This window comes from Pteronotus mesoamericanus, unplaced genomic scaffold, assembly GCF_021234165.1.
Source record: "Pteronotus mesoamericanus isolate MK-2021 breed Mesoamerican mustached bat unplaced genomic scaffold, CSHL_Meso_final contig_75, whole genome shotgun sequence".
NCBI classification, from domain to species: domain Eukaryota; kingdom Metazoa; phylum Chordata; class Mammalia; order Chiroptera; family Mormoopidae; genus Pteronotus; species Pteronotus mesoamericanus.
Window position 1 is genome coordinate 4745066 of NW_026555249.1, and position 14133 is coordinate 4759198.

A 14133-nucleotide genomic window follows, 5' to 3' on the forward strand; every position below is an offset into this window, starting at 1 on the left:
AATTTAACAGTCCTCTTGGTAAAGAGAAGAAAAATTATGGGGCATATAGGATACAATGTAATAAATTACTGAAGGCACAAAATGGATGAGGGAAAAAGAAAAATATATGACAAAAGAAAAAGTTAGAGATGACTTTATTTTGAGTACTATTGCAACTATGGGCAAGTTACTTGATTTCTTTTTACCCTCATCCAAGGACTTGCTTTGATTTTTACAGATGGGAGAAGCGAGAGAGGAAAGGGAGAGGGAGAGGAACATTGTTGCCAAAGAGAAACATGAAATGGTTGGTTGCCTCTCTCCCGTGCCCACTAGGACTGGGAGGAACCTGCAACCCGGGCACATGCCCACTGGCAATCAAACCTCGGGGTTTATGGGATGACACCCCAACCAACTGAGCCACCCAGTCAGAGCGACTGTACATTTTATATGACTATACAGAAGTTTTAAGAGACACTTGTCTGTATTTTGAGTCGATAACATATAATAAAGTGTATTTTAAAGTGATAAAGAATTCTATTCCCTGTCTGGACATTCTTACTCCCCAAATAATTAGATGGCACAGATTTTTCAGAGGACATCTTAGAAGGGAGATTTATAGATAATCAAAGAAGACTATGCAATATTCTGAGAATAAACACTAAGAGAAATCTGTGTACTCAAAAGAAACTATCAAGACAAAAATATTAGTTATTTTTAAAAAACAATGAACAATCTTAAAACCTGCAATACCAACTACTGAATCTAGAAATATATTGAACATAAGAAATGAGCTACTCTGACATAAGAAAAAGGAACACAGGAAAGCACAGCCAACTAAGGAAGTAAAAAAGAAAGAAAAAGAAACACCACCAAAAAAAAACCAAAAAAAAAAAACAACCCCACTCCCCAAAGCAGGATTACAGAACATGCCGAAAGACGCTCTTTCCATGCCCCTAATTATTTACATTTGTTTAAGTTAGAATGCAAATAGGTGACAATGTGCGATTTCTTTCTAAAAATGTTATCAATTTCTAATGTTAATTCAGAATTTCCTCCAATATTTAAGAAATTTTTTTGCAAACAAGCATTCATAACTTTGAAAAATTTAATTATTAATACAATTTCAAAGATATCAAGACACCTATTGCAATTTAAAAACAAATTAAGAGCTAGAAAATTTCTGTTAAATTTTGAGTGTGGATTTTTGCACCCAGTTTATATTTCAAGTGGATTAACCCCTTAGATAAACTGTGCTAAAATCATACTTGTTTCCTAATACCCAGTTAAAACAAAAGCCAGTTAATTTATTTAAAAGGAAAAAAAAACAAATTCTTACTCTACATGAATGTATTTTATAAACTTTAAGGGGTTAATCACCAGTTAGAAAACATGCTGTGTCCACACTATTTTATTATTAAAAGTTAATGGGAGTATATTAATTTAAATTAACATGGTTATATAAAATATATAATCCACCCAACCATTTAAAAACTAGTGTGAACACTGCTCAATTCTAGAAGAGACAATGACAAAACAAAACAGCCACACAAAGGACAAATAAATGCCAGGCTCTGCATCCAAAATCCCTTCTTAATCAAATGGCAGGTGTGACACTGAGCTTTTGAAAACCTTGGTCAAAAATCCTTCCGATGTCTTGGCAGCAACCCCTGACAGGAATCAATCCCCTCTGCTAGAAGGCTTTGGACCGGGCCTGATAAGCTACAGGTGGAAAAAAACACATACAATACTTGACTTGCTGCAGAAAACACTCTGCAGCAAGGGTTAGAGCACTTTGAACATTTCAAGCTTCAAGTCAATTAAACGTTTATTTAATACTTAACTGTCAAACACAGTGCCGTAAAATAGATCTGTCATGCGTTTAACAGTTATTTGGACAATTTAATCATTTCCTGTAAATAATTTTTGGTATTTAATAGGACTGTTACGCATTAAAGAGGCTACCACACTATGCGCAAGTCTCAAGTCTAGTGATTTAGAATCACTCTTCCGGCAAAGCCTTCCTTACCCCCTGAACTAACTCCCCAAAGCAAGCTATAGGCTTTAAATGATTTTAAGACACAGAGCATTGGGAGCTGCAGTGAGAGAGAATACATACCGTTATTCTGCAGCAAGAAAGAAGCAATCTTCATAATGAAGCTAAAGACATAGTTTACTGCAGTTATCTGCAGCAAGGAATATTCTATCAATGTTTCTACACTTTTTGCACATCCAACTTTTCAGCTCAGTGTCTTGAAGTAAAATCTTTTAAATTTGGACTGATCATTTCTCTCAACATAATATTTATGAAATTCCGAACAATAATTCTATATCAAGTCTGGGTCAGACAAAAATATAATTTTGTTTCCTTTAGAAGGGATAGGTTATTAAAACTCTACCGCAAATATGATACCATTGACTTTAGACTTTTGCAACATAAAATGACTTGATACTGCACAGATTAAACAGCCTAAATATAAATTGGGTAAAATATGCTCTGAAATAAAGTTAATCAGTTATACAAGTATAATTTCATCCTAAATACAGCAACTTTTATTTATAGTATATCACATTTGAAGATTTTTTTCCCCCGGAATCCTAAGAGTCAAACGCCTCATGTGAATTGACTCAGGAACTGTTTTTTCCAGCATTATCCACAGCCAAACCTTGAGTGGAAATTCACATTCATATAAAATATCCTTTACACAAAACCCATTTATTTTCAAGATGCAAAGCTTATAGAACATACAAGTCCTAATATGGTGTATATACAAAGTATGCAAAATTAGACAAGTCTCCCAATGACATTTTTACTGAAATGTTCTTTTCCTGGGTTGTAGAAAGCCCAGTGCCTTAAAAAGTTGCTTTGCTGTAAGAAAACAAGTTTAAAGTGACAGTAATTGAGAGCCTACTGATGCTATTTTAGACAAATTTTAATATTCAATATATATTACTCTCTTCTGTATATCACAAACAAATATTAGTGTAGACTAAAACTCCATTATCATCAAGTTAAGATGTACAAAAACAACATGAAAGGAAACAAAGTAAATTTTATCTGACCCATGTAACAACAGAACCAACATATGGCAGACACTGACCATGCTTTTTGGCTTAAGCTTTTGAAGCTTTGAAAATGTTACAGAACAGTCCCTAAAGCAACATTGCTGGCACCAGCAGGATTTCATATTCTACAATTGTAAAGTAAATCCTGAGTTGTACTAACTCACTAACTACACCTACACTATTTATTTTTCAGTATCTCTAGAGTAATAGTGGGGTCAAATGCCCAAATCTACATGCATTACAAATACTCTGCATTTATGAAAGCGCTCCAAACCAAAGAACAACCTCAGAGAACTAGAAATATTTTTACCACAGGACAAGCCAAATCCATGATTACATATGTAACAATGCCTCTAAAAATATAACTTACAAGTATTTAACCAATTTTATTTCTGAAACACTCGTCTTTTTGTAAGACAAGGCAAGAATAAGAACTTCTTAAAAGTTGTTCAATTTGTGGCCCCTTACTAGCAACATTCAATTTTTTATGTTTAATGACTATGCCGGTAAGAATTATTTTGAACTTTTTTATTTTCCAGAAATCTGAGGTTAGCAAGAAAAGAAAAAAAAATCAAGACAATCAATAATACCATGAGATTTTTATATAAAAATACATTACTAAAAAGAGCATTTACTTTCTGGGAAATGATCTTAAGTAAAACTGGTTGCTATATAAGTTAAATCCATCAAATTCATATGTAATGCCAGCATGTTGCCTTCTAGGGCTTAATGCCATCTTAAAGAATAGGCAAATGAAAAAAAGTTAATAGAAAAGTAGAAAGTTTAATGGCTTTCCAACCTCCTTCCCTCATGTTCTCTTCCCGAATAATTGGAGATGTTAGGGTGATAGTGACTTGCATTTTGGGTTCCACACATGAATTCAAAATTATTGCCGCTTCAGACACAGCACATTTTATGTCATACTTCTCAGGACTTATAACCTACATAATGAAGAGTACAAGAAATTAATTGGATTTTTTACATTATCAGACAAAGCAGTTTTATAATGGCTCTTTCATTTTCTCACTACCATAACCATTTTGTAAGCTCTAAATCATAATACTACTTCCTTTGAGATGCCCCGCAATAAATGTAAACATCATCAAACTCTCATATATGTTTCTGTAAAATGGGGACAGTAATTCTATCCTATAGGATTGTTGGAGCATTAAGTGAATTAACTATATAAAGCTCTTAAAACAGTGTCTGCCTGGTACATAAGTGCTATATAAATGTTAATCATGACAACAATGAAGAATTCTATTACTTATTCACTTGTGCAATTAAGTACAGACCGATATTTAGAAAGAATATTCCGCTTTTCGTGTAATTGTTTAGCTGTTAATTATCTAGTTAGGATGTAACATTTCCTGTATTGTGGTTTTACTAAATACTATAATTAGGATCAAGATGTTTCTTGCAAATTTACATAGTTCTTTCAAGGTCCTTAAATCTCTTCTTTTCTTTCCTCATTGCCCTAGCAGCCTCAACAGAGGAGTAAGAAGTAGATAGTGTCAATTCTGCTGGTTCTTAATACTTAAAGAGAGTCATCCACAATGAGAAACTTCATAGCTGGAACAATGGTAACACAAAGCAAACAACAGTAAGTGCCACAGTTGTCAGAGCTTAAGTCAATAGCATGCTTCACTATTCCTTTGTTATTAGTTACTCTGCTGTGGTCAGGTACTATTTATTCTGACTCATTACTATACAATATCCATTACCAATAAAAATGTCAATCACTGTAGTTAAAATTGTCTAATTAAATTGCAAGGTTGGAAGTAAGTTTTATACATTAAATTATTCAAGGAATCTTTATTTTAAATCTCAGTCTGAGATTCTGTCGGGCTAATGTACAGTAAACTTTTAAAAATTCAAACTTAAAAAAATTGCTTTTGTAGGACCAAGAGGAAATATTCTATTAATTGTGCATTGCCACATTTTGCAAAAGGGACATCAAAGAGCTGATTCCTACTGTTATAACACAGAAAACTGGGGGACTTCAAATCAGAAAGGCTATATTTTATTAAAAACATGTATTCAACTAAATAGGCAAGAGGTTCATGATTTTTAAAAAATTTAAGCTTGCTATACATGGGCTTTGTTTTAAAAAAATCACTTTCTGTTCTGAACAACTGCCTTCTCTCTGATGATTCAAATCCTGGAAAAAGAACAGGAAGAGAACATGTAATTTTACATTTTAAAATAAATTCATAAGATGGCTTCATGCCAAGTACAAGCACTATAAAACCTAAAAAGACGAAGGAGAAAATGGCCCTACCAATTCGCACAACCAAGAATAAAAATAAAACTCGATATGGAAAGTCAAGCCAAAATTTTAAAGGCTGCCTTAACTTTAAAGCTGAAGCACTGGTAGTCCTGCCAAAAACTTTAGAACCCGACAAAGGATAAAAATGAACATTTCCATAATACTTACAGCAAGCTGTTTGGGTAGTTTTTCTGCAATACGACTTAATAATGTCTTTGAAGGTTTCTCTGAGCACAGCAAAACAAGGTTGACATTTCTATCTCCTCGGAGAAGTAGTCCTTTTGCCAATACTCCCACTCTCAAAACTCCTTTTAAAGCTCTGCAGTAAAATCAAATTATGATATTTCTCTTCTCAACCAGAACAATGATAGTCTCTGAACACACAATAGTAAATTAACAGCTCCTATACATTTTTCAACTACAGTAAAAAAAGATTCAATATTTTTAGAAGTATTTTTCATTTAGATAAGGAATACAGATAAATCCATAATGAGTTAAGTCTCATAGGGACAACTGAAAAGCAAAGAACATTAACGCTTCTCTACTGCATTTACAAATTAGAATAAGAGTCTTTTCTAAAATATTTCCAAATGAAGGGAGCATGAAAAATTATAGACCGCAATGCAAAACTTGGTATGAAAGATGTTGCTAAAGCTTGGGTTATGTTCACACTTTACGGTCAATGCATAAAAGAAAAAGTTGCAAAAACAAAGATTCAATGTAGGACAGATACTAAATACATAAATAAAAACTGAACAGATGAATGCAATGAGTAAACTAAAAAGGTAGCTTTGAAAACAGACTCAAAATAGGTTCATATAAATTAAAATAAAATGGCCCCGGCTGGTGTGGCTCAGTGGATTGAGTGCCCGACTGCAAACCAAATGGTTGCCAGTTTGATTCCCAGTGTAAGGCACATGTCTGGGTTGCAGGACAGGTTCCCAGCAGGGGGCATACGAAATGCAACCACACCTTAATGTGCCCCTCCCTCTCTAAAAATAAATAAATAAAATCTTTAAAAAAATAAAATAAAAATTTAAATAAAATATATAAATTTACAAGGTTGGAGTTTATATGGAATTGTGTGTTTATCTTTCAGCAAAAAGCAGTTGAATACCTCAGATACTAAACCCAAGCATGATAAAGTAAGTAGACTCAAACCAGGGAATTTTCAGTCTGTGCAACTTTTATTCCAATCAAGTCCATGTAAGGAAAAACAAAAATATGCAAAGTAGATAGCTCTGAAAACACACCTGTCTTTACCTCCCTCCTTCTTATCATCTCCCTCCTTGCTCTTGCTCTTCTCATGTTCAGACAAACTGTCTGAAACAAGTTTTAAAGCACGTTCAGTGATAGAAACAATTTTCTGAACTGCCTGTAGTTCCTCTTCAGTTGGGTAAATGGTTGCGTGTTTTGTCATTACGTAACGGTCATCAGATGAATCAGGACGACGTAAAGGCTACAGAAAAAAAGTCACTTCGTTTAAAATAATGTTTCCTGAGAAAAAGTACACTATTATTTTTAAAGTACACATATTTTTGTCCTACCTTCTCAATAACAAAATCAATTATGCAAATTGTCCATTTAAAACTATATTTTCCTTCTCCATTTCAGTAAAAACAAAAATGCAAATTATGGGAAGTTATTCTACCTAGAGTATGTACATATGTACCTACTTTGCCTCAAAACAAGTAAAATTATAATATGTACCATCTAAAGTTATGACAACACTTTTTTATACAACTTTAAAAACCAATGATTCTGAAACTATTTTATGCTTTTAATAAAATGTTTTTCAGATGCTTACTCTGTGTAAAGAGAAATGAGAGATAGGTTAAAAAGGAGGAATTTGCTCTTTTCTTCTAAGTGCTATCTAGAAAACAAAAGATCCTCTTGTTTTCTGTAGTCTAAACCTCTATGAAATGTTCCTCACACCCAAGATGACTCTTTCTTTTATTTACATTCCACAGAACACAAACTCTAAGATGCTGATCTTTCCTACAGTTTTCCTAATATATCATCAGCAGCGTCAATCTTGAACTATTTAGGAACTACCCCTCATCCTGCACTCAACTCACAAGTAGTACTAGGTTTTAGATGGCCAGGATTTGAAGAAAGAAAAGATTCTAAACCAATGGTAATGGAAACATAAATCAGTTCCTGCTAATCTAATGTACACAGCAACAAAGACAAGAAAATCTTTTATGCTGGCAAAAGAACCTCTACTCCCATTTAGCTTATAAAGAAAGAAAAGATTCATGGAAACTCTATGTAGTCTTATACGTAAAGACAGTGAGAACCGATAGTAACAGGAGGAAAAATTCTAAATCCGAAGAAAAAAATTACATCAAGAATACAAGATTATTAAGTCTAAAAATTAGGTTATCGTCTAATACCGAACAAATCCTACACTTTCACCCCCACATAAACAAAGTGGACACTCACCGCAGGTCCTTGTGGCTGAGGAGGCATGCCTGGTCGGACTCCGAGAAGGCCTAACGGACCTGGAGGACCATGAGGGTAGCCACCATCAGGCATTCGGCGGCGATCATCCCAATGATGCTGTTCTTCCTCCATTCTTCTCCAGTACATATCCTCTTCATAACGTCTGAAACACAGAGAGTGACATTACAAGCCTATATAAAAAAAAAAATACAACCAAAGAACTTACATCAATAATGACATAAAAACAATTAAAAATCCCAAGTCTGCCTTGCTAACACCTTTCTTTTTTCCCTACTGTATCTGTTCTCCCTTATTTGCTTTCATTTAGAAGTAAATGAAGTGAATGCAGGTAAAAAGATAAGGTAAGAATACAAAGAGAAAAGCAAAACAAAATTTTAGTCTGAGGTCAAAGCTGAAAGAACAAGCATCAGGAACCTCATTTCCTTCCAGCCTCTCCCTATTTAAGGGAGAGACTGCCAACTTAAATGCCTATCTAAAGTGGCCAGACTAATAATGTACGTGAGTGAAAAGATTCAAAGAAAACTTTCGGGAATTTCTTCCTTTATCCAAAGAAATGTGTTCTCTCCTATCTTTTTTCTTAGAGAGACCCTCTTAAGACTACCCTTGTTATCCTCATTTATGATACAGGTAGAGACAAAAACACTTCTCGGTGATTAAGGAATATTATCAGTGCAAGACAATGATAAATGGCAACTCACATTCTGTCTCATTCTTGGGAATATTAAAAGTGTGTTCTGGCTAGAGACAACAGCTATGTCTTGGCTCCTATTAATTATTGCCATAAGGATGTGCTGGCTGGTGTGGCTCAGTGAACTCAGTGGTGGACTGCAAACCAAAGGGTTGCCGGTTTGATTCTCAGTCGGGGCACATGCCTGGATGGCAGGCCAGGTCTCCAGCAGGGGGCGCATGAGAGACAACTACACATCGATGTTTCCTCCCTTCCCCTCTCTACTAATAAAAGAATATTTTTTAAAATTATTTCCATAATGTAATACATGCTGTAATCCCAAGGTCACCAGGATTTTAATGTTTTTAAATGTCTTTGATATTGGTCTTTGAGTGTTGGTTCAGATTTAAAAATACCATGTTTACTGAACGAGACACCATGGGCTGAACTTGGACTGCGGACAGCTAATGGACAGCCTCTGCTTTAATGGTCAACATTTTCAGAATCTGACTTCTGTTCATCATCTTTCATTCTATCCTCACTTTCAGCTTCAAACTAAGATACCAATGCCTCCTCCTAAGGGAAATCATGTCACTAAAGCAAATTTTTGTAACCACAAGCTTTTACTAGACAAATTTGTTTAAAGCAAAACATGAGACGTAGGCTTCTCAAGTAGCCTTGTAGAAACTACCAATTCTGTCAGACTGGGGAATTAGTAGTTCAGGTCATTCAACTTAGGACCACACTTTCATATTATTTAGGCCCTGAGAGAAAATGAATAAAAACAGCTTGAAGGCTCTGCTAAACCATGTTCATTCAAGTTTCATAGAGTTTACTGCTATTACTAAAGATGTTTAAGTTAAATAAGGCCAAGGACCTTTATACATTGTTTTCTTTTTAAAGAAAAACAGTTTTTATATTTTGTTCTTTTTAAAAAAGATTTTATTTTTAGAGAGAGGGAAAGGGAGGAGGAAAAAGAGAGGGAGAGAAACATTGAGTTGGTTGCCTCTCATATGCACCCTGACCAGCAACTAAACTCACAACCCAGGCACGTGCCCTGACTGGCAACTGAACCCTTTATGGGAGGACGCCCAATGAACCGAGCTACACCAATCAGGTGTATTATTTATCAATACCCAGTCAGGGCACATGCTTCTGGCTCATGGTAAGTACTTAATAAATATGTATCAGTGAAGAGAAAAGAACTGCATAATCTAGGTATCGGGAAGAATTTCTAATGAATTAAAAAGGCAGAAACTTCATGCAGAATGTGAACAGTGGATTTAAATAAGTTTTAAAACTCAATACACAGCACTGGCTGGTGTGGCTCAGTGGACTAAGCGCTGGCCTGCAAACCAAAGGGTTGCTATTTCAATTCCCAGTCAGGACACATGCCTGGGTTGCAGGCCAGGTCCCTGGTGGGGGGAGCGCGAGGAGCAACCACACACTGATGTTTCTCTTCCTCTCTTTCTCCCTCCGTTCCTCTCTGTCTTAAAAATAAATAAAACCTTAAAAAAAAAATCAATGCGTAATTAAGAGCAAAAATTATTTAAAAGTAAAATGTCAATAATGGCTTACTATCTACAGCATAAGAAGTGTCTATATGAATCAACAACAGGTAAGTAAAAAAAAAAAAAATGAACAAGCAATTTACCACAGAAGAAACGTAAGTGGTCAAGCATGAAATAAAACTTTAATTTCCCAGTTAAAAACAATTCAAATTGAAACAAAAATGGCTTCCATATTTCACTCCCTCATTGCAGCAATTTAAATAAATGTTAGCAGCAGTTCTCAAAGTGTGATCCAGGAACCCCTGATGGTCCCTGAGACACCTTCAGGGAATCAATGACATCAAAATCACCTTCATAAGAATGTTAATACATTATACGCCTTTCTCATTCTCATTCTCTTATGAGTATACAATGGAGTTATCCAGAAGCAAAATGTGGTAATATGACATTTTGAATATAGAAGCAAAAATGAGAATTATGCTACTTTCTATTAAGCCAGACATTAGAGATTTGCAAAAATGTAAAAAAAAAAGTCATTTTCATGATTCTGAGGAAGGAATACAGTTATTCTTTAGTTAATTTTCACCATATATTTATAAAATATATTTAATCTAATATTACAATATAATTGTTAATGTTATATTTAACTAATTTTAACAAGTACAGTTAAAATGTCATTTTAAAATTAAATTCTAAGTATTTAAACTTCTCAGTTTTAATTTCAAATGCAGAAAATCTTGTCAGCTATAATCCACATTACATATAAAGGGTCCTGAGACCAAAAAATTTAAGAACCACTAAGTTATACTATCTAGAACAGGATGAAGTGTGGGTATCTTTGAGTCAAATATTTCCATTTCTGAAATTTTATTATTAGCAACTAATCATGATTTATGCAATAATATAGCCTTAAGGATGGTCAATGTAATTATAATAGGGAAATACTGGAAACAATCTAAGTAATAATATGGAACTGGTTATAAAGAGTATTTTTCCTCTGTGCAAGAGAATACTACGCTGCCATGAAAAAGAGGTACAGACTATGCAATATTATGTTTCTGTTCATATTTTGTGAAATTGTATTTCAAAACTGGCACACAAATACTCATAGGAGCAGTATTCATGACAGCCCAAAAGTGGAAACAACACAAATATCCATTAACTGCTGAACAAAATGTGGTACAGCCATAAAAAGGAATGAAGTACTGACATACACAGTAACATGCAGGAACCTTGAAAACATTATGCTAAATGAAAATAGCCAAACAAAGATGCAAGGAAAATAAGACCAGCAACACTGAAAGAAAAAAGAAACCAACAGAGACAAGAGGGAAGGAGGGAGGGGTGGGCAGGGGAGAGGAAGGGAAGGGGAAAGTCAGGGAACACACAGCAAGGACTCATGGACAAAGCCAAAAGTGGGTAAGGACTGAGGGAGGGAGCGGGGGAGGGGAGCAGGGGCAGGTGGTGGGGGGAAAAAGGAAAAAAAAGATATGGCAGTTAAATCAATAAAACCCGAAGATATCTCTAGAAGATATGTTTCTCACTCTCCTTCCATATATATTATATATAATCCTTTAAAGTTTCTCTAATAAACTTTCTTTTTAAAAAAACACGCTAAGATATCTAGACTCTACCAAATCTTAAATGTAATATTTTTAGCATGTAACCAAATGTTCTACTTTGTTTTAAACTCAGGCATTTATAATATTAAACTATTTCTTCATATATTTAATACATATAAGATACCACTCAACCACATAATTCCTAATACTAAGGTCTTGGTCAAATATTAGAATAGCTAGTAATTTAATTTAATGTTATTTCTATTCTTGACCTGGGATCTTCCTGAAAAGTAAAAATTAAAAGTACAGTAAATAAATCTGGATTGATTTGAATGGGAGTTACATACTTAAAATAGGTAAGGTTTTGGTTTTTTTTTTAAAAAAAAGAAAGGCTGAACTACTTATCATGCTACTAAAAGTTAAAGATATTACCTCATTTCCATTCTCCAGCGTTCTTCTTCTTCTCGTCTTCGCCAATATTCCTCTTTCTGCATTTGCTTCCTCATTTTTTCTTCTTGAATCTTTCTTGCTCGAATACTGGGCTTTACTTCTACTTGCAAATCTGGATTGACTTTTTTCTGTTAATACAGACAAGACATTTCAAAAACTAGCACCCCTCCCCCAACAATCAACACAATTTTAAATTCATAAAATCCCACATATCCTTTCATCAGAGGCTTTTAGTTGCAAATTTCCTATTATGTAAGAGTACAATCAGTATATAAGTTGAATCACAAGATTCAGAACACATGAATAAAATTCCCACCCCCAAACCTTTTAACTGTCCATAACAGTGGTGACCAACAGAAGAGAACTAATGGTTGTTTAAATTTCTTTTTTTTTGTAACTAGGTGATTCTAAATGTCTGAGCGTGGCAGTAAAAATTTTCTTTACATAGAAGAGTATTGCCCTTTAACAGACTATTTTAATTTTCATCACCTCTGTATTTAAAAGAAAAAACTTAGGTTAGTCTAGCCTAAGTAAAAACTTTACATACAATATTTATACTTAATTACCATCTGAAGTGTTTTCAGTGAAGAATTCCTCATTTCAAAATTCATTTCAGTGGGAATTCCACCAAGATAAAGTAGGTGGAGACCTGACACTTCTTTCAAAACACTTTATTTAGGGGAAGAATTACCCTTACGTTATCACTTAATCTAAGCAATGTTACAATTTAGACACAGTCATTGAAAATGATGAAATATGGTTATAATCTTCTTACATAAGCATAACAAACTAATCAGTAAAAACAAAACATCTGAATCTGAGATATAATACGCTAATCTTAGAGTGGGAGTTCACTGACTCAGTTATGATACTTAGATGTTTTGTTTTATATCTAGAATGTTTCAAGCTGTTTAATAAAAGAAAAGAAGTAGCTGAAATTTTTACTCACCTTATATTGAAGTCTGTGTCTTCGGCCTTTTAAGTGCATTTCCTTAGCATTGGGATCATTAAAGCTGCACTCACATAATTTACAATGGAATCGAATTACTTTTCCTTCATCATTTCGTACCTTGATATGGGAAATAAAAAAATCCAGGAATCAAAACAGGAATGTTATAGTTGAGGATTCCATTCATAAGGCCTCCTAGACTCTCTGATAAAGAAATGCTGGGAAAAATTAGAGTTTAAAGTGGAAAAAAAAAAGAGAGGCACTGTCTATAATTTTTTCAAAGGATTATCTATAAAAACAAACTAAATGTTAGGATTTTTTAACTGTAGCACTAGGATAAAAAATATATTAGTTTTTGTAATTAACTTTAATTTTAATACTTTTTTCTATATGTAAATGTTTAAATACAATTAGATACCTTAAACTCTCTAATAAGTAGTTACTGAATACCACATACTGTTGTTGGAAATGAAGGTAAATATGCTTAAAGACATTGTTTTGGTAGACAAATGTCTACGAAGCCCAAAATTTTATACATGTAACTTTATGGGGGAAAAAACCCCAATGTCAATTTTTTCTAATTGCACAACCAGTTAGGAAGTCAAGTAGACTAGAATGTAATATATTAAGAAGTTTATAATGGATGCAATCTGAATGCAATTACCTGAAGTTTCAGATTACTTAGTTATCACTGAAAATCATGGTGCTCTGTTGGTATACATTTTTTTAGATAACTAGATCTTACTCTTTAAATTAAAACTGTATGTAAACTATATAACCCAATTTTCCACCTTGAAAACAAAGAACCCAACGTAACTTGATAGGGAATCTACTATATACTAGGTACTTCATTTCATTTAATCTTCACAACTTAGTTCACTGAACAACGAAGTTCAGTGGGCTTACAGATTTTCTACAGTTACAAATAAATAATAGTTTTACATCACTCTATGTTAGTCTTTCTACCAGCAGCAAATGCTTAAATCAAGACTGTTGTTCCCTCACTCCTCCATGACTGAGTTTACTTTCCTATAAAACAGGAAATTTTCTAATCAGCTTAGAAATCCAAATGAACAGCATCTTTTTTATTAGCAACCCTAACTTTACACATGAAACTAAGTGATTGTTCAGAAAAATAAAATATTAGCTCTTTTTGTCAAAATTTTTGTTGCTCACAATTTTTTTAATTTGTATGGTTCAGGACAGTTGAAGGACAG

The 14133-nt window shown here is 33.8% G+C and overlaps 1 protein-coding gene across 3 annotated transcripts in view; it reads right to left on the reverse strand.

Moving 5' to 3' along the window:
* ZFR (zinc finger RNA binding protein) overlaps nt 1–14133 on the reverse strand; it is a 74834-nt gene that overhangs the window by 21957 nt on the left and 38744 nt on the right. For all 3 annotated transcript variants that reach the window (XR_008530033.1, XM_054583916.1, XM_054583915.1), the window contains 6 exons: nt 12917–13036; nt 11950–12095; nt 7757–7919; nt 6565–6770; nt 5480–5630; nt 3842–3983 (listed from right to left, as the gene is read on the reverse strand). Coding sequence is in view for 2 of the 3 variants with exons in the window: in XM_054583916.1 (XP_054439891.1) it covers nt 3842–3983; nt 5480–5630; nt 6565–6770; nt 7757–7919; nt 11950–12095; nt 12917–13036 (928 nt within the window). In the remaining variant the exon portion in view is untranslated. The remainder of the gene's footprint in view (nt 1–3841; nt 3984–5479; nt 5631–6564; nt 6771–7756; nt 7920–11949; nt 12096–12916; nt 13037–14133) is intronic.